The 17,197-nt window shown below is 36.9% G+C and overlaps 1 protein-coding gene across 3 annotated transcripts in view; it reads right to left on the bottom strand.

Annotated features, from left to right (window-relative positions):
- Positions 1-17,197, bottom strand: part of LOC143246977 (uncharacterized) — a 69,315-nt gene that overhangs the window by 14,331 nt on the left and 37,787 nt on the right. For 2 of the 3 annotated variants that reach the window (XM_076494248.1, XM_076494249.1), the window contains exons 6-11: positions 15,866-16,027; positions 11,231-11,302; positions 7,208-7,294; positions 6,860-6,945; positions 4,043-4,203; positions 2,657-2,711 (exon numbers count right to left, since the gene is read on the bottom strand). In XM_076494248.1, coding sequence (XP_076350363.1) covers positions 2,657-2,711; positions 4,043-4,203; positions 6,860-6,945; positions 7,208-7,294; positions 11,231-11,302; positions 15,866-16,027 — 623 coding nt within the window. The remainder of the gene's footprint in view (positions 1-2,656; positions 2,712-4,042; positions 4,204-6,859; positions 6,946-7,207; positions 7,295-11,230; positions 11,303-15,865; positions 16,028-17,197) is intronic. The other variant, XM_076494250.1, reaches the window with a different exon arrangement.

The raw sequence follows: 17,197 nt of genomic DNA, 5'->3' as shown, positions 1-17,197 counted from the left end.
TAAATCATCGTTCATAATACAAAATATAATTAACACCTACTACCTACCTATCTCTGTGTTCTATTGTATACAAATACACGTGGTGGATGTAATGACATGTTATATACCAATTACAGTTGGAAACATACGGGAATATCGAGCAGAACTGGTAAAAAAATATCTATCATATTCACGAGACTCCGCAGTGATAACAACAGTCACTTAACTGCATCGTTCAGTATTGAACTTTTAATTAAAAAACGTTCGTCTATTACATTTTTACAACTGTTGTGTTATTCTATTATTTGTTTTGTTTTCAAAATTTCTTCATTTTTTTATTCTTAACAATAGTTTAAACTTTATTAATATTTTTACCGGGTAGTTTACTATCTTCAATATAGCTAGCTGAAGATGGAATACGTGCATTAAAAAACGTTCAAAATTTAAATGTTTGTTAACATATGTCAAGGCCTGGTATGGCAAGGCGGTTAGGGTGCTCGATTCTCAATCTGAAGAGTATAGATTCGAATCTCCCTACCACCATACTGTAGGGGCGCTATATTATGCTGAGGTCAATCCCACTATTCGTTGGTAAAAGAGTAGCCCAAGAGTTGGCGGTGGGTAGTGATGGCTAGCTGCCTTCTCTCCAGTCTTTTACTGCTAAATTAGGGACGGCTATCGCAAATAGCTCTTGTGTAGCTTTGCGCGAAATTCAAAACAAGCAAACTTATTCGTATTGCAAGAGAAACACAAATATGCAACTAATAAAGTTGCATCTGTGATTTTAACTTCAATAAAATTGGTAAAAGAAAACAACTCGCGTGGTTTATAGCCCCCAAAATGTTTTAGAAATGGAAGGAAATGGGTTTCGCGTGAGAAAATTCTAGAACAAAAAATTTATCATTGTGAATAGAATAAACATTACCACATGTGGTAATGTTTATTTATTTATTAACCACATATGGTTAATAAACAAATAAACACAGCGCCATAAATATTAGTATGCTGGGCGTGGAAAAGTAAATTTGGAGAGAGATTTTTAATTTTAGGAGAAAAAAGTTTAGGGCTAACTTCGCAGAGTTTATGGTGAACGCAAACTTAAAGTTTGAGGCTAACTTCACAGTATATTTGTTAAACGCAGGTTCTAATATCCGTATTGTATACCACTTAAATGTGTTAGTTTCAGGATATACATTTCTTGAAAATATACAGGGAGTGGACAGAAAAAGCGGCTCCTCTTAAGAATGTTGTTCATTTGTCTATATTTTATTAGATAACAGAAAAATACATAAAACTGTATATTTGTAGAACGCATATGATGAGATCTGTTCTTTGTTGAGCATGTTTTGAATTTCGCGCAATCCTACTCGAGGGCTATCTGCGCTAGCCGTCCCTAATTTAGCAGTGTAAGACTAGAGGGAAGGTAGCTAGTCATCACCACCCAGCGCCAACTCTTGGGCTACTCTTTTACCCACGAATAGTGGGATTGGTCGTCACATTATAACGCCCCCACGGCTGAAAGGGCGAGCATGTTTAGTGCCACCGGGATTCGAACCCGCGTCCCTCGGATTACGAGTCGAACGCTTTAATACGCTCGGCCATGCCGGACCTTCTATCTTAAGCACGCGATCTTACGTCAATCGCTTTAACTCGGCCCCTAAATTTTCAACCAGACTTATAACAACTGATTTACCTGGATATTCCATATCGTCAAATCTCTTATTTCAGATATTTTGTTACGACTCAACAATAACAGAGAAACTTGTTTGATAAATATGTAGAACAATTGGAATACTAAGATCTAATAAACTACAACACTTGTTATGAGAAAACTAAAATCATGTAAAGTTCAGGTATTAACTGAAGCCACGGTTAAAATTAGGATTTGAGGTCATATTTGAAGAGAGTTCGTTTTAAAGACGCGTAGTGTTAGATATATTTGTGCCATCTAATAAAAGATATAATAAATGAACATTTTCAAGTGGGACCACCTTTTTTGCCCGCCCCCTGTATGTTGGTTTGTTACGTATCTGAACAGATGTAATGATTATTATTAAAAGCACGACTTAAAACTGACAAAACCATTTACGTCCTATCTGGGTTAGAGGTTAAAATCCGGGATTCGACTTTCAGCAGCCAGCCTGGCCAGGTGGTTAAGGCACTCGACTCGTAATCTGAGGGTCGCGAGTTCGAATCTCCGCCACATCAAACATGCTCTCCCTTTCAGCCGTGTGGTCGTTATAATTTACAGTCAATCCCACTATTGGTTGGTAAAAGAGTAGCCTAAGAGTTGGCGGTGGGTGGTGACGACTAGTTGCCTTCTCTCTAGTCTTACGCTGCTATATTAGGGACGGCTAGTGCAGATAGCCCTTGTGTATCTGTGTATGAAGTTCAAAAACAAACTTCCAGCGATAGAAAATCCATTCTGTAGCTTTATGCTAAAACATAACAGCAAATCGTTTAGAAATGTTTGGTTTTCGTACTCATCAGCGTGTGCTTTAGCCTAAAAGTGCTTATTTTACACAAGTTTGTTATATAATTATTACACGATATAATTTAGTATTTATGTTACATTAATTTCAAATACATTTATTATACGACATAATTTAGCACTTAGTTTATATTAATTCGTTGTGGATTTATTATATAATATTTTATTAACCTGATAATACTTTACCTGCTTCGAACTCCAAGCAATGCTCTTACGGCGTAGATCTTTTTCTTCTGTTTTCCTATAACATATACACTCAGTCAGATAACATAAACAAGGATACATTGTCATACTATAATGTAACTCTTACTTATATGATACTGGAAAAACCTTTTTAGTAAGCGACGTGTAACCCCCAAATCCGTGGAATGTTTTTCCAGTTTGCAAGTAGATTTTCAATAGGGGTCACGATTTGCTTGTTTCGCCTCCGTTTCCTGTCATGGAGAACTTTATTTTTCTTCATTCTCAGGGAGCTGATATGGCGCCATGAATACATTTCACGTGGATCTAATGCACTGGCACCATCTGTATAAATATTAAAAGTACTGTCTGTTGTATATCCTTATAAATACTTCGTCGTGTGTGGATGAGTGTTTCTGTGGAGAATTTCACCACTTTTTCACCCCTGTTGATGGATCTTAACAAAATTTGGCATTTAGGTTTGTTGGGTCCATGAAAAGATGCACCCAAATTTACGGTTTCACATTTTGTCTTTTACTGTTTTTATGGGTGTTTTGGTTTTTCTCTCAAAATTATATAATAATAAAACAACTTTTCATGCCATAAGATAAACACGCATAAGATCATGAATTTACATAACTTCCGTCCAACTAGTAAGTATCATCTTAAAATCCGAAAGTTAAGTGGTTTACTATCTGAAGTTCCTTAACTCAGTGGGTGAATGGTAGATAATTACGTGTATAAAAAATAGCAAAGAAGTGAGGTTCGGTATTCACTAAGTATTTGTAATATTTCTATTAATAAATCTAATTCTTTGTTGGATTTCACGAAACACTAATTGATGGCTATTTTCGCTATCCGACACAAACTTAGAAACAGTAGTTCACACACTGTTTACAACTGTTGCCAGATTGATCGTTTTTTCAAGATAAAGTAACTTTCTTATCGTAAGTATCTTCACGGGACGTTGAATTGAATTTTGGGTCCGGCATGGCAAAATGGTTGAGGTACTCGATTCGTAATCCGAGGGTCGCGGGTTCGAATCGCCGTCACACCAAACATGCTTGTCCTTTTAGCCGTTTGTTTGTGTTATAGTGTGATGACCAATCTCACTAATCGTTGGTAAGAGTAGCCCAAGAGTTAACGGTGGGTGATTATGACTAGCTGCCTTCCTTCTAGTCTTTCTCCCCTAAATTAGGGACGGCTAGCAAAGATAGTCTTTGTGTATCTTTACGCGAAATTCAAAACAAACAAAACAGTAGCATCGAATTTGAATTTTATAGCAATAATGTTGTTGCTGGTTCTCAAAAAGAAAATGTCGAAATGATATCCTTCAAAAACTTCTATTCTTGTCCGGTCTATATTTGATTAGAGGAATCCAAAGTCGCTTACCTTGTCCTACATTGAAAACAACATCACAGAGATGTTTGTTTGCTTGGAATGCATTTGTAAAATCCTTTGCCAGTTGCTCGTGGCCTTCGAAAGAATCTCGGACACTGTCAAGTAGAGGGCTGGATGGTCTCGTGTGTCCTATTGGTCGCCATGATCCCCGTCTGCGAACAAGAAGTAACCCCATTCATCATTTGATGTTCATTTCTAAAATACTGACGAAGAGAACTTGAAAGAAGGTTCAACACCTCTGTCGAGTATCGAAACCCTATTTTTAGCCATTATTAGCTCACTGAGTTGCTGGGGAGGCGTTAACAGGGAAATAATAGAAAATAAAAATCTATTTTCAGTACACAATATGAAAATTATTCCAATGTTTTAATTCTCTTATTACTTTGTAATGTGATAAAGATATACTAAACACTGTCAGGTACAAATTTACGAGGAATCATAGTTCAGTTGTTGTTAAGCGGAAGGTTACACAATACCATCTGTGTCCTGTCCACCGCGGACATAGGAGCCAGATTTTGAACATTATTAGCCTGCAGGTTAACCCCTGAGTCACTGGGGACTTCGGGAAAACGAATGTGACCATATTTTCATGTGGTTCAGCTGGTTTTACTGGAATTACTAATAATTAAACAGTGACTTCCTTGCTTAGTTACAGGGTTTACGGTGATTTTTTTTTATTTTAGTTTTAGCCCAAAGGTAAACAACAGACTGTCTGGGCTCTGTTCCCCAAGGGGAATCAAATCCTGATGTTGTAAATCTAAACTTCACAGTAGCTTCTAGTTATACCATTTCAGGAGAATCTTGTTGGGAGAAGTTCAAAGTTTAACCCTAATTTCTATAAAATAATACACGAATTGTTGATGACGTTGCACGTTTCGGAATTCACACATCAACTGTGACAACTACTAAAAAAATCGACTGGAACGGGAAATGTCGAGTTTTTATCGTGTTTATATAACTGTTTAAAATACATTTTAGTGAACGAAAGGGAAAATTTTAAAACTTTGTTAAATCTTCTGTCGAATTTGGTGAGTAGTCTGTGTCATGTTATTCAATCTCCAAGTTGTTGGTTACGACATCGGTTCTTTATCACGTTCTCTTAAGACTGTCAATTGAGCGTGTTTTTGAAGTGTTATTTTCGCGGTTAAAATGTTCACTTTTTGGGGTTATCACATACCTATATTTACATTTGTTGTGCCACTTAATCTTGTTTCAAATACTTTTTCAATGTTTCTTTTGATTTTTAATTTCGCGCAAAGCTACACGAGGGATATCTGCATTAATCGTCCATAATTTAGCGCTGATAGGCAGCTAGTTAACACCATCTACCGTCAGCTTTTAGGCTACTCAATTCACCAACGAATAGTGGGATTAACGTTACATTATAAAATGGTGAAAAAGCGTGCGTGTTTAGTGAAGGGGATTCGAATCCACGACCCACAGAATGGCAGTCAAGCGTCCTAACCATCATTTTTTGAAGAAAATTGATTTTTCCTTTTAATAGATGAAAGTAAGTTACTTTATTTCCATTTATTCTTGTCCCTCAGTGGGATAAGTTGACGAGAATATGCAGGTAGTCCAGTATAGATTGCTCCAAAATAAACCAATTCATTTTTTTTTCTGAATTTTCCAGTCTCGATCAAATTGCCTCGTTTCAATGTTAATGAAAATAGTTCTTCACAAAAACAAGGTCCGGCACGACCAGGTGGGTTAAGGCGTGCGACTCGTAATCTGAGGGTCGCGGGTTCGCATCCCGATCGCACCAAACATGCTCGCCCTTTCAGCTGTTGGGGCGTTATAACGTGACGGTCAATCCCACTATTCGTTGGAAAAAGAGCAGCCCAAGAGTTGGCGGTGGGTTGTGATGATCAGCTGCCTTCCCTCTAGTCTTACACTGCTAAATTAGGGAGGGCTAGCGCAGATAGCCCTCGTGTAGCTTTGTGCGAAATTCAAGACAAACAAACAAACAAATCCTCTCCATAAGCTATCACTCAGTGTTAGGCTTAAACTGCTTCGCGCGAGTGATCGAAAACAAAGGAGTAAAACGAGAAGAGAGAAAACAGTTTATTTTGGTATCAAAGGTTCCTGGATAAGTTCACATAAATATCAATACGTTAGCAAATACGTCATGGGTTTATATTCATAAAACAAGGAATTACTTCCAGCATTCTTTTAAAGTGTCGTCATGACAACCGCCTCAAGAAGTGAAGATATGAACTCTATAAATAAGTATTGTTTGTATAGATTATCCACCTAACACGTCTGCCCCCCGCTAGTACAGCGGTATGTCTCCGGATTTTATGTACAAATACCGAGTAGACGTGTTAGGATTTGTTTGTTTTTCATATAGCTAAAATCAGGGGTTCGATTCCCCTCGGTGGGCTGAGCAGATAGCCCTTTGTGGCTTTGCTATATGAAAAACAAACAAATCCTAACACGTCTACTCGGTATTTGTACATAATACGTAAAATTATACAATAATTGATGTAAACGGTGTTTTGCTTCTCGTACCGTGACTGAATAGATGAAATAAATAGTCGAGCTATAAAATCTGTGTAAAATTAAGCGTCAGAAAATTTGTTGGATGTCTGTATTCATGTCACGAAATGCGTAGGCATGGTATGGAAAATAATAATAATAAAATATTTGTTGACACAGACTTTAAGAATAACTTCTTTAGTCAGCATTTTGAGAGAATAAACTATGTCTTGCCCTTTCCAATACCCGTTAAAAAGTATTTTAAATCACAGAAAATATGGGACATAAAAAGAAATGCCTAGTGAGGTTTTTATAATCTCGACTACTGACCTATAAGGCTTCGGTATTTGACCTGTCTCTGCGTGGTTCTGAAGGTTGGTAACCACATCTTCAAGCATTTGGCTTCTGGTTCGATCCTGTGTCCAAGAAGAAACCATAATTTGTTCTAATTACTGATGAGAACCATGGAGGTATTACATAATGGATGATATGCAGTCACTTTTGGAAACCTGATTAAATATGGTATATAAATTGCAGTCGTAAACTGCATATTCTAAATAACTCCGAATGGCATCCATTCGTTCAACGTCGATTAAAAGAATGTCGAAACTATAACGTACAGTGTTAAACCATTTTTGGGTATTGGTACAAAATCTGGGCATAACTTTAAGTTCTTACCTGCATTCGAGCAAACTTTGGAGCTGTGTAGCTGGCTTTTTCTCCATTAACGATTTTTGTAAGAAGCCATTCTCTGAATGTTGGGTTCTATATTGAATAAAAGATGGTGAAAATTAGTGTTTTTTGTAATTCCATATCAGTCATTATTTAAAGTTTTAATTTGAGAAATTAGCGTATGTAGAGAGCTAATCGCGTTTTATACATGTTCGATATGTAAACTGTAGCGCCGCAAGTTAAATGTTAGCACTTGTGTGTTTGATAGATTGTTAAAAGATATAAAACCAAATAGAAACATACAAACTTGCCTAGAAAATGTTTAGAACAGCAATGTACTATAAACTCACATTCCAAACCAATTCAAGACATACTCCAAAACAGTGGAAGTCAGCAACGTACTGTAAAACCACACTCCAAACCAATTCAAGAAAGCTGCATGCGATAGAACCACACTCCTAGCCAGTGGAAGATTGCAACATACTCTTAAACAACACACCAAGCTAGCTTAGGACAGTAAAGGACTTCAAAGACACACAAGACATTTCAAAGCAATTTTCGTATAAATGGAAACTATGATCACAAGAGAGATAAAGATGGGCATATCTGCTGGTATCGTCAACAACGTTAAAAGAAAAAAGAAGTTAAAGTTAACACCACATATTGAAATTAATGGTGTTTTCACGAAAAAACCGACTATATAAACTGAAATTCACACAGTTTAATTGGACAAAATACTTGTTAAATCCATCTTGCAGGTCAGGTGGAAAATATCCACGTACATTGGAAGAGGTCTGGAGAAACTGTTTCAAGTTATGTGTTTTGATATTGTCTTTGCTGTTCTTTTCACAGAGTTTGCAATAATGGAAATTATGGTGTAAGGACATGGTGTTCATTTGTGGACACCGAACTGAACTTGGTGAACAGTAGAAGATGTAGTTCTAAGTGCTGTGCAAGACACACAACAAACACTGTTCTTGTAAAGTCCGATTAACTTTTAGATACCTTCAATTTATGAGGACTCATCGTGATGTCTGTTGTTTTTTACGGCATCTTCTATTTAAATAATTTCTTATTTATAGGACCCTGTCATCATCAGAGGTACTTATTACAGGGGATCTGTAACTGTGGTAAGTGAAGTTGTGATTTGGGCTCAGCAGTGGTAGTTAGATTTAAGTTACTTTATATAATGATAAAATGGCTGAAGATATTTTTTTTCGGCATGGTCCATGCATCTTAATAGGCTTGGCATGGCCAGGTGGCTAGGCTGCTCGACTAGCAATCTGAGGGTTGCTGGTTTGGAAACCCGTCACACTAAACATGTTTGCCCTTTCAGCCGTTGGGGCATTATAATTTGACGGTAAATTCCACTATTCGTTGGTAAAAAAGTAGCCTAAGAGTTGGCGGTGGGTTGTGATGACTAGCTGCATTTCCTCTAGTCTTACTCTGCTAAATTAGGGACAGCTAACGCAGGTAGCTCTCTTGTAGCTTTGCGCGAAAATAAAAACCAACAACAAATAAACGAAACACCTTAATTGTAGGTAATAACTTGGAAACCCAGAAAAGAATGTATTAAAAGAAGTTATATTAATAATTGAGTGTATAAAGAACTAATTTGATAAATATTCCGGTTTCTTCTAGAAACATTAAAATGTTAAAGACAAGATATTGTTGTTAAAGTAACAAAGAAGCTGGAATATACAAGTTATATAAGATTTATATAACAATATCATTATGCGTTTTACGCATTTATGGTTTGGACTTTGGGACTTTTCTTTCACTATTGCAATCTTATCCACGTTCGGAATATGGCGCTATTCCTGATGTTAAAAATGCTCCTGTTTACCGACACGTTTTATAAATACATCTATGAAATAGGTTATATTCAATAACATGAACAAAAATTATTGCAAACATTTCAAACGAATGTTTATGTATTATTAAGCTCCACAAAGTTGTGCGTTGTGTATACTGAAGGGATCGAACCCTGAAATTTAAATTTAAAACCTGAGTCATCTGAGCGTGTGGCCTTTGGTAATCGCCATGTTGCAAGTTCAGACTTAGATCATGCTAAGCTTTGCTGTTACTACACTATGCATAAACGCACACCGCCTAGAGTTTCAAAACGTGGATAATTCTCGAGATAGTCTTGTTATATCTGATCATTTGTTGAGATAAAACTTAATCTTCTCAGTAACTGATTAGCCCTAAAAAATGATCAATGTCCGATCTGAGCCATAATCGTTTCACATCCTAACTTGTCCATCAGTGACACAGCGGTAAGTCGGTGGACTTACAACCGAGTTTCGATATCCGTAGTGAGCAGAGCACAGATAGCCCATTATACAGCTTTGTGCTTAACCACAGAACAGGCAGCAGCACCGACTATGCAGATATGTCTCGGATTGGTCATCGAAATGGTATTATAAATATCCCCTCAGAAGGTCATCAGAACTTTACAATACTAAACACTGTTTCCTTTTATTACAACATCCATGTAATGACTGAGCCACAAGTTCTAGTAATGTCTGTAGTTTGAATGTCTTCTTGTTTTTTTATTACATGATAAAAAAAACAATACAATTGTGTCAACCAGTTTTACTGAGGTCACATACAAACGGAATATTTGCTTTTATTAACTATTATTAACTAGTAGTAATAACAAAATGTATCATAATTCTAGTTTTAACAATGTTATCATTACCCCTTGAAGTTAGCTTTATTACAAATACCTGGCGTTTCTCAAAGTAACTTAAGTACCGGGTGAAAAATGAATTATCAGCCAGTAATAGATAAACAGTAAATGTTACAGTTGGAACCTTTCTGTATTTAGAACTTGGTTATAAACACTGATTTAAAAAAGAAGAAAACAGTAAATAAAAAACTTTGAAGTGAATAGATGGATGGCTAATATCAATCATTGAAGCACAATGAAGAGATGGTAGTGAGGATGGCATTTATATTATTCCTACGTAATAACCCAGGCAAAAATTAATACATAGCAATATATATAATTATTCAACCACAATTGAGTTTCGTTTATTCTATTTTGTCTGTTAATATTTTAATACCAGGGGCGTAAATTTTTTACACACGATGGGGAGGGGAATGATTATTACAACCACTTACGTGGACTGTTCAATTTGCAAATTGGTAATCTCTGATTACGCGAACCTGAAAGCTGTAAACATGCAGTCATAGAGTAATCTTGTTGCCCCGATACTTGCATGTATACTTAGGCCTACTGACTGATACTTACGAACTATCGCTTAGATCGAAAAGCTTAGAAGCACGCCTGTATTAAAGATGCACATTTCGGCTACTGAAAATGCCTACGTCTAGGTCTAATTATATAATTCGATTCGTAAGAACACGAGAATCACAAGAACAAACACATAATTTATAGGCCTGTGATGCAATAAAACAATTCAACAGACCAAACTGTAGGGGGGATGATTGTACGCACCATACCCCTCACATAAAATGAAGGGGGAGGAGTATACCCTCCATCCCACCCAGGATCCACGTCCCTGTTTAATACACTATTATTAGTATGACTTACGCCATCCCACTGTCTTGTTTCCATGTTTTTAAAGGATTGGTATCAGACCTATAGTTTTTCTTAATAAACAAATCAACCTAAATACACACACCATAACCTGCTTAGTGTCTTAGATAACCTTTATTAGATCGAACATCGGTATCCAATATAACCCCATACGGCCCCGAATGTCACTTTTGTTTACTAGGTAAATATTCTTAAAAATGACGTATTGAATATATTCAGTTAGGGTTACTCTGGTGAATTATTGCAGCGTTTTCAAAAACAAGTCCTTATCTTTGGAAACTGCTTATTTCCTGGGGTAAATCTAATTTGTAGTTTTTCTAATGTTTACAAACTTCAGAATTACCTTGCGCTTCATTGTTAATGAGATAAACCGGTTATTCTTATTGTTTTAATAATTAACTGATATTCAAGATAATTTTCATGTTCTCAAATATTAGTTATTTTTCGAATGAGGCTCTTACCTTTTCAAACACTGACCTGTTTCTGAGGTTGGGCTCGTAAGGCCTAACTTCATCTCGAGACACTACTGACACCTATAGAACAAGAATATTTTAATTTTTTTTTTTTATCGAAATACGAACAATAAGAAGGAAAGTGTAATCGTTTTTACTGTCGTGTGTCATGTATTAATTTTATACAGCTTTTGTCTGCAAATTTTGTCCTATAGTAACGAGAAAAAATTTCTTCTAAAAGTGAATTATTGTTTCCTTACGAGAAAAAGGTGTTGTCGTCTAACGTGATTGTGATTCGACAATATTCACTGCATTGTATTAACATGATTGGTCAAGGCAACATTGTAATGATAACTTATCACGAAAACAGTATGTTTTCAAAGTAGTAATTTTATTTTGTATACAGAATAATAGTTGTTATGGTGTGTACGTATCAGCAAGAGTTACATTCAGCTCTGGACTACGGATTGATTCACAATAAGAGAATAGTATATCACTTCATTATAGAAGTAGTTAACTGTGTTTCTGAGCAGGAGGATACATCGTGCACCTGATGATAAGCGTTGTTTATGAGAAGCAAGCCTCTGAAGTACATGTGGGCAGAGCGAGATACACACACACACGAGTCCGTAGCTTTAATAATGTCGGATATAACAACAGAATAATCAATTTGCTTTATTTCATTTTGGTTTCGAGTTTTTCGAAACAATTGTCTTAAATTATCCGGGAACTTGTTAGGGTGCACAGACCTCGGACTTTGGGCTTATTATGCGCGGATTATAAGTTATATTTGATTTTGAGAAAACCAACTAAACATCTAAACTAGGGGTGGTCAAACCGCAGTTCGTGCACCACATGGGACTCTTTAACATAAAATGTGCGGCTCGCGAAAATATGTTGGCTGAGCTCCTTTTTGCATCACAATTAATATAAAAGGTAAATTAAAAAATTCACTCTTTATAATTATTTACCAGATATAAATTGAGAGCCCACTGGATTGAAACGTTAAGTTTAGTGTTCATGGTGAGTAACTCTATTTAATAATTTAAATCCTAATTTTAAAACTACATTTGAGTCGGGGATTAATGAAATTTCGTATCAGCAAGAATTACAGAGGAATTGTGCTGGAGATTCAGTAATCGTACAATGTTAGTTTTTGTGATCGCATGATTGCCCTTGACGAATCAAAAGACATACAAGACAACCCACAACTGGCGGTATTTATTCGTTATGCTTCCTCTGATGTAACTGTGAAAGAAGACATATTGGACTTACTGGCACTGAAAGAAACAACTCGTGGTGTTGACATTAAATATGCGTTTGACAGAGCCTTAACAAATGCTGATATTCCACTGGGTAAACTCGTTAGTGTTGCAACTGATGGAGCACCTGCAACAGTGGGGAAAATGCAGGATTAATTGCACTTATGGAAACTGATTCCAGCTTTCCAGAGTTTCTCACTGTTCTTTGCATTATTCATCGTGAACACTTGGCAGCCAGATACTTCAAGTATGAAGATGTTATGAAATTTGTTGGTGAAATAGTCAATTCCATACGCTTAAATGGTAAGATACACCGACAGTTCAAAAATTTTATTGAAGAACTAGATCTTCAAGATAAACCCAGTGATGTCTCTTTCTTTTGCATTGTGAGGTGGTTTCAACCAGCAATGTTTTAAATAGGTTTGTGCATCTGTTGGAGCCTATTATTACTTTTCTTGTGGAAGAGAAAAGATTCTATCCTCAACTTGGAAATGATGAATGGATGTAAGATCTGATGTTCTTTGCTTATATAATGAATCATCTGCAAACTCTCAAGTTGGCACTCCATGGGAAGGATAAGATTGTGTCTAATTTTACTCAGACAATTTTCAACTTTCAGAATAAAATAAGAATTTTGTAAAGAGACATGTTGTGAAGAAACTTCAGTTACTTTCCCAATCTCAAAAGTTGAGTAAATACATTCCTTGATATTGAAATAAAAGACTACAAACTGGAAGAATATGAAGATAAATTACAAAGACTGCTTGATAATATCCTAGAGAGGTTTGAGGACTTACAGTTTATGTCTTCTTATAGCACAGCCACATCGAGCTATCTGCTGAGCCTACAGAGGAGAATCGAACCCCTGATTTTAGTGTTGTAAATCTGTAGACTTACCTCTACATAAAAATTTTATCAGCTCAAACCAGCCGTTTTTACATATTTGTTTTTCTCTACGAGTGGGTTTTTCTCGCCAGCACTGTAGATTTACCGCTGTACTAGCAGGGGGCGAGGATTTGCCCTTCTTGTAAATCCATTCATGGTTGATGTGATCAATGATGGTTGTCAAATTCTTGAACCTCTGGCTACAAAATCAGCTGCTATGCAAATATAACTCAGGAGGACCTGGGTTTAAAGTTGATCAATAAATGAGGACCTGGGTTGAAAGTTGATCAATAAATGAGGACCTGGGTTGAAAGTTGGTCAATAAGTGAGGACCTGGGTTGAAAGTTGGTCAATAAATGAGGACCTGGTTTTAAAGTAGGTCAATAAATGAGGACCTGGGTTTAAAGTCGATCAATAAATCCCATTCTACAATCGAGTTCTGAAAGCAAGTTTCAGAAGTAAAATATCCTGAACTGAAGAAACTCGGTGTGCGAGTCATCTCAGTTTTCAGCCCAACATACTGCTGTGAATCACTGTACTCTGTAATGAAGTTTGTGAAGTCGAAGCATTGTGCACTCTTTACAAATCAACACCTGATGGAACTAATTCGTACAGCCTTGACAGCATATCAGTCGGAATTTCAACGACTCACAACCAAAACGGAAAGTGACAAGACCTCTAAGAGCAGTAAATAGCCTAAAAATTGTATCAATGTCTGCTTGTGTCAGAAAAGTATCATAAGACTAAAATTTTGCAAGGTGGTATCTAATTATTATTTATTTTTGAATTTCGCGCAAAGCTACTCGAGGGCTATCTGCGCTAGCCGTCCCTAATTTAGCAGTGTAAGACTAGAGGGAAGGCAGCTAGTCATCACCACCAACCGCCAACTCTTGGGCTACTCTTTTACCAACGAATAGTGGGATTGACCGTCACATTATAACGCCCCCACGGCTGAAAGAGTGAGCATGTTTGGTGCGATCAGGATTCGAACCCGCGACCCTCGGATTCAAATATCTCTAATTTCATTGTTTTACATATTTTCTTCCATGTTTTAATCAGATATTTACTCAGACAAATATCATTAAAAATATCTGTTTTTACCATTTTTATTTAATGGTAATGAAATGGAAGTTTGCATATTTCATAGCTCGTTACCGTAATAATTAATATAGTTAAAACAATAATCAGCCAGGATTTTGAAAATAATGTGTACTATGTGATTATTGAAATTAATACAAATTAACAGTTTACAAACTACATGCATGAATAAATATTATTACGTACATTTATTTCTTCACATTTATATATAATTTATGTAACAAAATGTACATGTAACAAAAAAAAACGTGTGTGTAATATTTGTTCATGTCTTGTAGCTCTTAAACATTTGAGGCCTGGCATGGCCAAACGCGTAAGGCGTGCGACTCGTAATCAGCGGGTCGCGGGTTCGCGCCCGTGTCGCGCTAAACATGCTCGCCCTCCCAGCCGTGGGGGCGTATAATGTGACGGTCAATCCCACTATTCGTTGGTAAAAGAGTAGCCCAAGAGTTGGCGGTGGGTGGTGATGACTAGCTGCCTTCCCTGTAGTCTTACACTGCTAAATTAGGGACGGCTAGCACAGATAGCCCTCGAGTAGCTTTGTGCGAAATTCCAAAAACAAACAAACTTAAACATTTGAAGTTTATTGTATGTGGCTCTTACGTTAAGTTTTGCCACTTCCGCTCTAGACCTTTACGTATTTTATGACTAACACGTATTGAACATAATGTTCCCCTTCCCTCTGTATTTTGTCCAGAAGAGCTAAAGGTTGCCCGAGGCGTAATTATTGCGTATTTTTAGGGCAAATTAAAATCTTGATTTTTAAGGAAACATACACCTACCCAGAGCTGTGGGTGGATCCTCCTAGGCAACACTCTGCAACAGTTTTTTGGGGGACCAATCACAGCATGAAAAACATATCCCAAACATCATGCACACGTGGTAATTTTGTTCGATTCGGTTTCAGGGTTTAATTGAATTATAATAAATATTTATGTAGGTTCCATCACACATCTCAGAATCAAAACTAATTTAACTCCGAGGATTTGTTTGTTTTGAATATCGCGCAAAGCTACTCGAGGGCTATCTGCGCTAGCCGTCCCTAATTTAGCAGTGTAAGACTAGAGGGAAGGCAGCTAGTCATCACCACCCACCGCCAACTCTTGGGATACTATCTTACTAACGAATAGTGGGATTGACCGTGACATTATAACTCCCCCACGGCTGGGAGGACGAGAATGTTTGGCACGACGGGGATGCGAACCCGCGACCCTCGGATTACGATTCGAACACCTTAACACGCTTGGCTATGCCGGGCCACCCTCTGAGGAACTAGTGAATTAGTAACGTACAACACCTTTATATGTAGTTTTCAAAGTAACAAAGTTTGAAAGACGAGTGTTTTTTCTGCAGTTTATCTGCCACACATTTTTTTAAGATATAAAAATTAAATACATACCTCATACAGTGTAGGAAATGTACGGTGCGTCGGGCTTGTCTTCACGACAAGGAAACTGTGTAGGAAGTGTGATTTGATACAAGCGGGAGAAAACAGTGTCGAATCTGCTTCTAAAAATACCACACACACAATATCATTCCCAATATGGCGTTTCTTTTGAAGCTGAAATTGACAATATTGTGATCATGATCAGAGGTATCAGAGGGAATCGCGTTTCACACACGAATTTAAACAAAATGTAAATATGTCTCGAATTGGTCAAAAGATGGAGCCATTAGCTAAAAGTTTGTACTTTGGAAAAAACGAATTACACAGAGCCATTTACTGAGCCGATTTGCCGCGGCTGAAAAAAACAAAAAAACACTCGGCCAATAAACAATATTTTATAAAAATATTCTTGAAGCATATTTAAAATTTTTCAGTATGTTAAAAAATAAGTAAAAAATGATCAAATACGTTCCTCATTCCTGTCTTAAAAAGGTTGATCTGTCTGGTTTTTTTGATTTAACAAACATCTTTCTGAATTACTTAAATTTCAACTTTAAAGGTTCAGCAGAATATCACGCTACAAACTGTTTATGTCGCTTACAGAAACGATAAATTTAACAATTGGAAGAAATTGTGAAAACATTTTTAATTGATATTAAAAAGCATTTTGATTTTGTTTGTTTGTTTTTGTTTTTGAATTTCGCACAAAGCTACTCGAGGGCTATCTGTGCTAGCCGTCCCTAATTTAGCAGTGTAAGACTAGAGGGAAGGCAGCTAGTCATCACCACCCACCGCCAACTCTTGGACTACTCTTTTACTAACGAATAGTGAGATTGACCGTCACATTATAACGCCCCCACGGCCGGGAGGGCGAGCATGTTTAGCGCGACCGGGATACGAACTCGCGACCCTCAAATTACGAGTCGCAGGCCTCAACGCGCTAGGCCATGCCAGGCCAAGCATTTTGAAATAAAAGGTGATGATGCGAAAACCCACTTGTAGAGAAACATATATATGTAAAAACGGCTGGTATGGGTGGTGAAAAGTTTTTACGTATAGGAGCGAACAACGTTTTGACCTTCTTCGGTCATCGTCAGGTTCACAAAGAAAGAAAGAGGTAGCTGACCACATGTTTGAAGGGGGTTGTGTAGCTGAGTGTAGGAATGTAGAGGGCGTGCTTAGATGTTTGATTATATTTATTAATATAGGTATAAAGTTGTTCCTTTGTATTGGTTTAATTTGAGCTTGAGTTGTTGTATAAGTAAGGCTTCTTTAATTTTGCGTTTGTTTATGTTTGTTTCTTCATTTAGTATTTGGGTGTTTTCTATGGTTATGTTATGTTTA

Source organism: Tachypleus tridentatus, chromosome 3 (genome assembly GCF_004210375.1).
Source record: "Tachypleus tridentatus isolate NWPU-2018 chromosome 3, ASM421037v1, whole genome shotgun sequence".
In the NCBI taxonomy this organism is placed as follows: domain Eukaryota; kingdom Metazoa; phylum Arthropoda; class Merostomata; order Xiphosura; family Limulidae; genus Tachypleus; species Tachypleus tridentatus.
The sequence above is the reverse complement of the archived record's forward strand: the minus strand, read 5'-3'. Positions and strand labels throughout refer to the sequence as shown.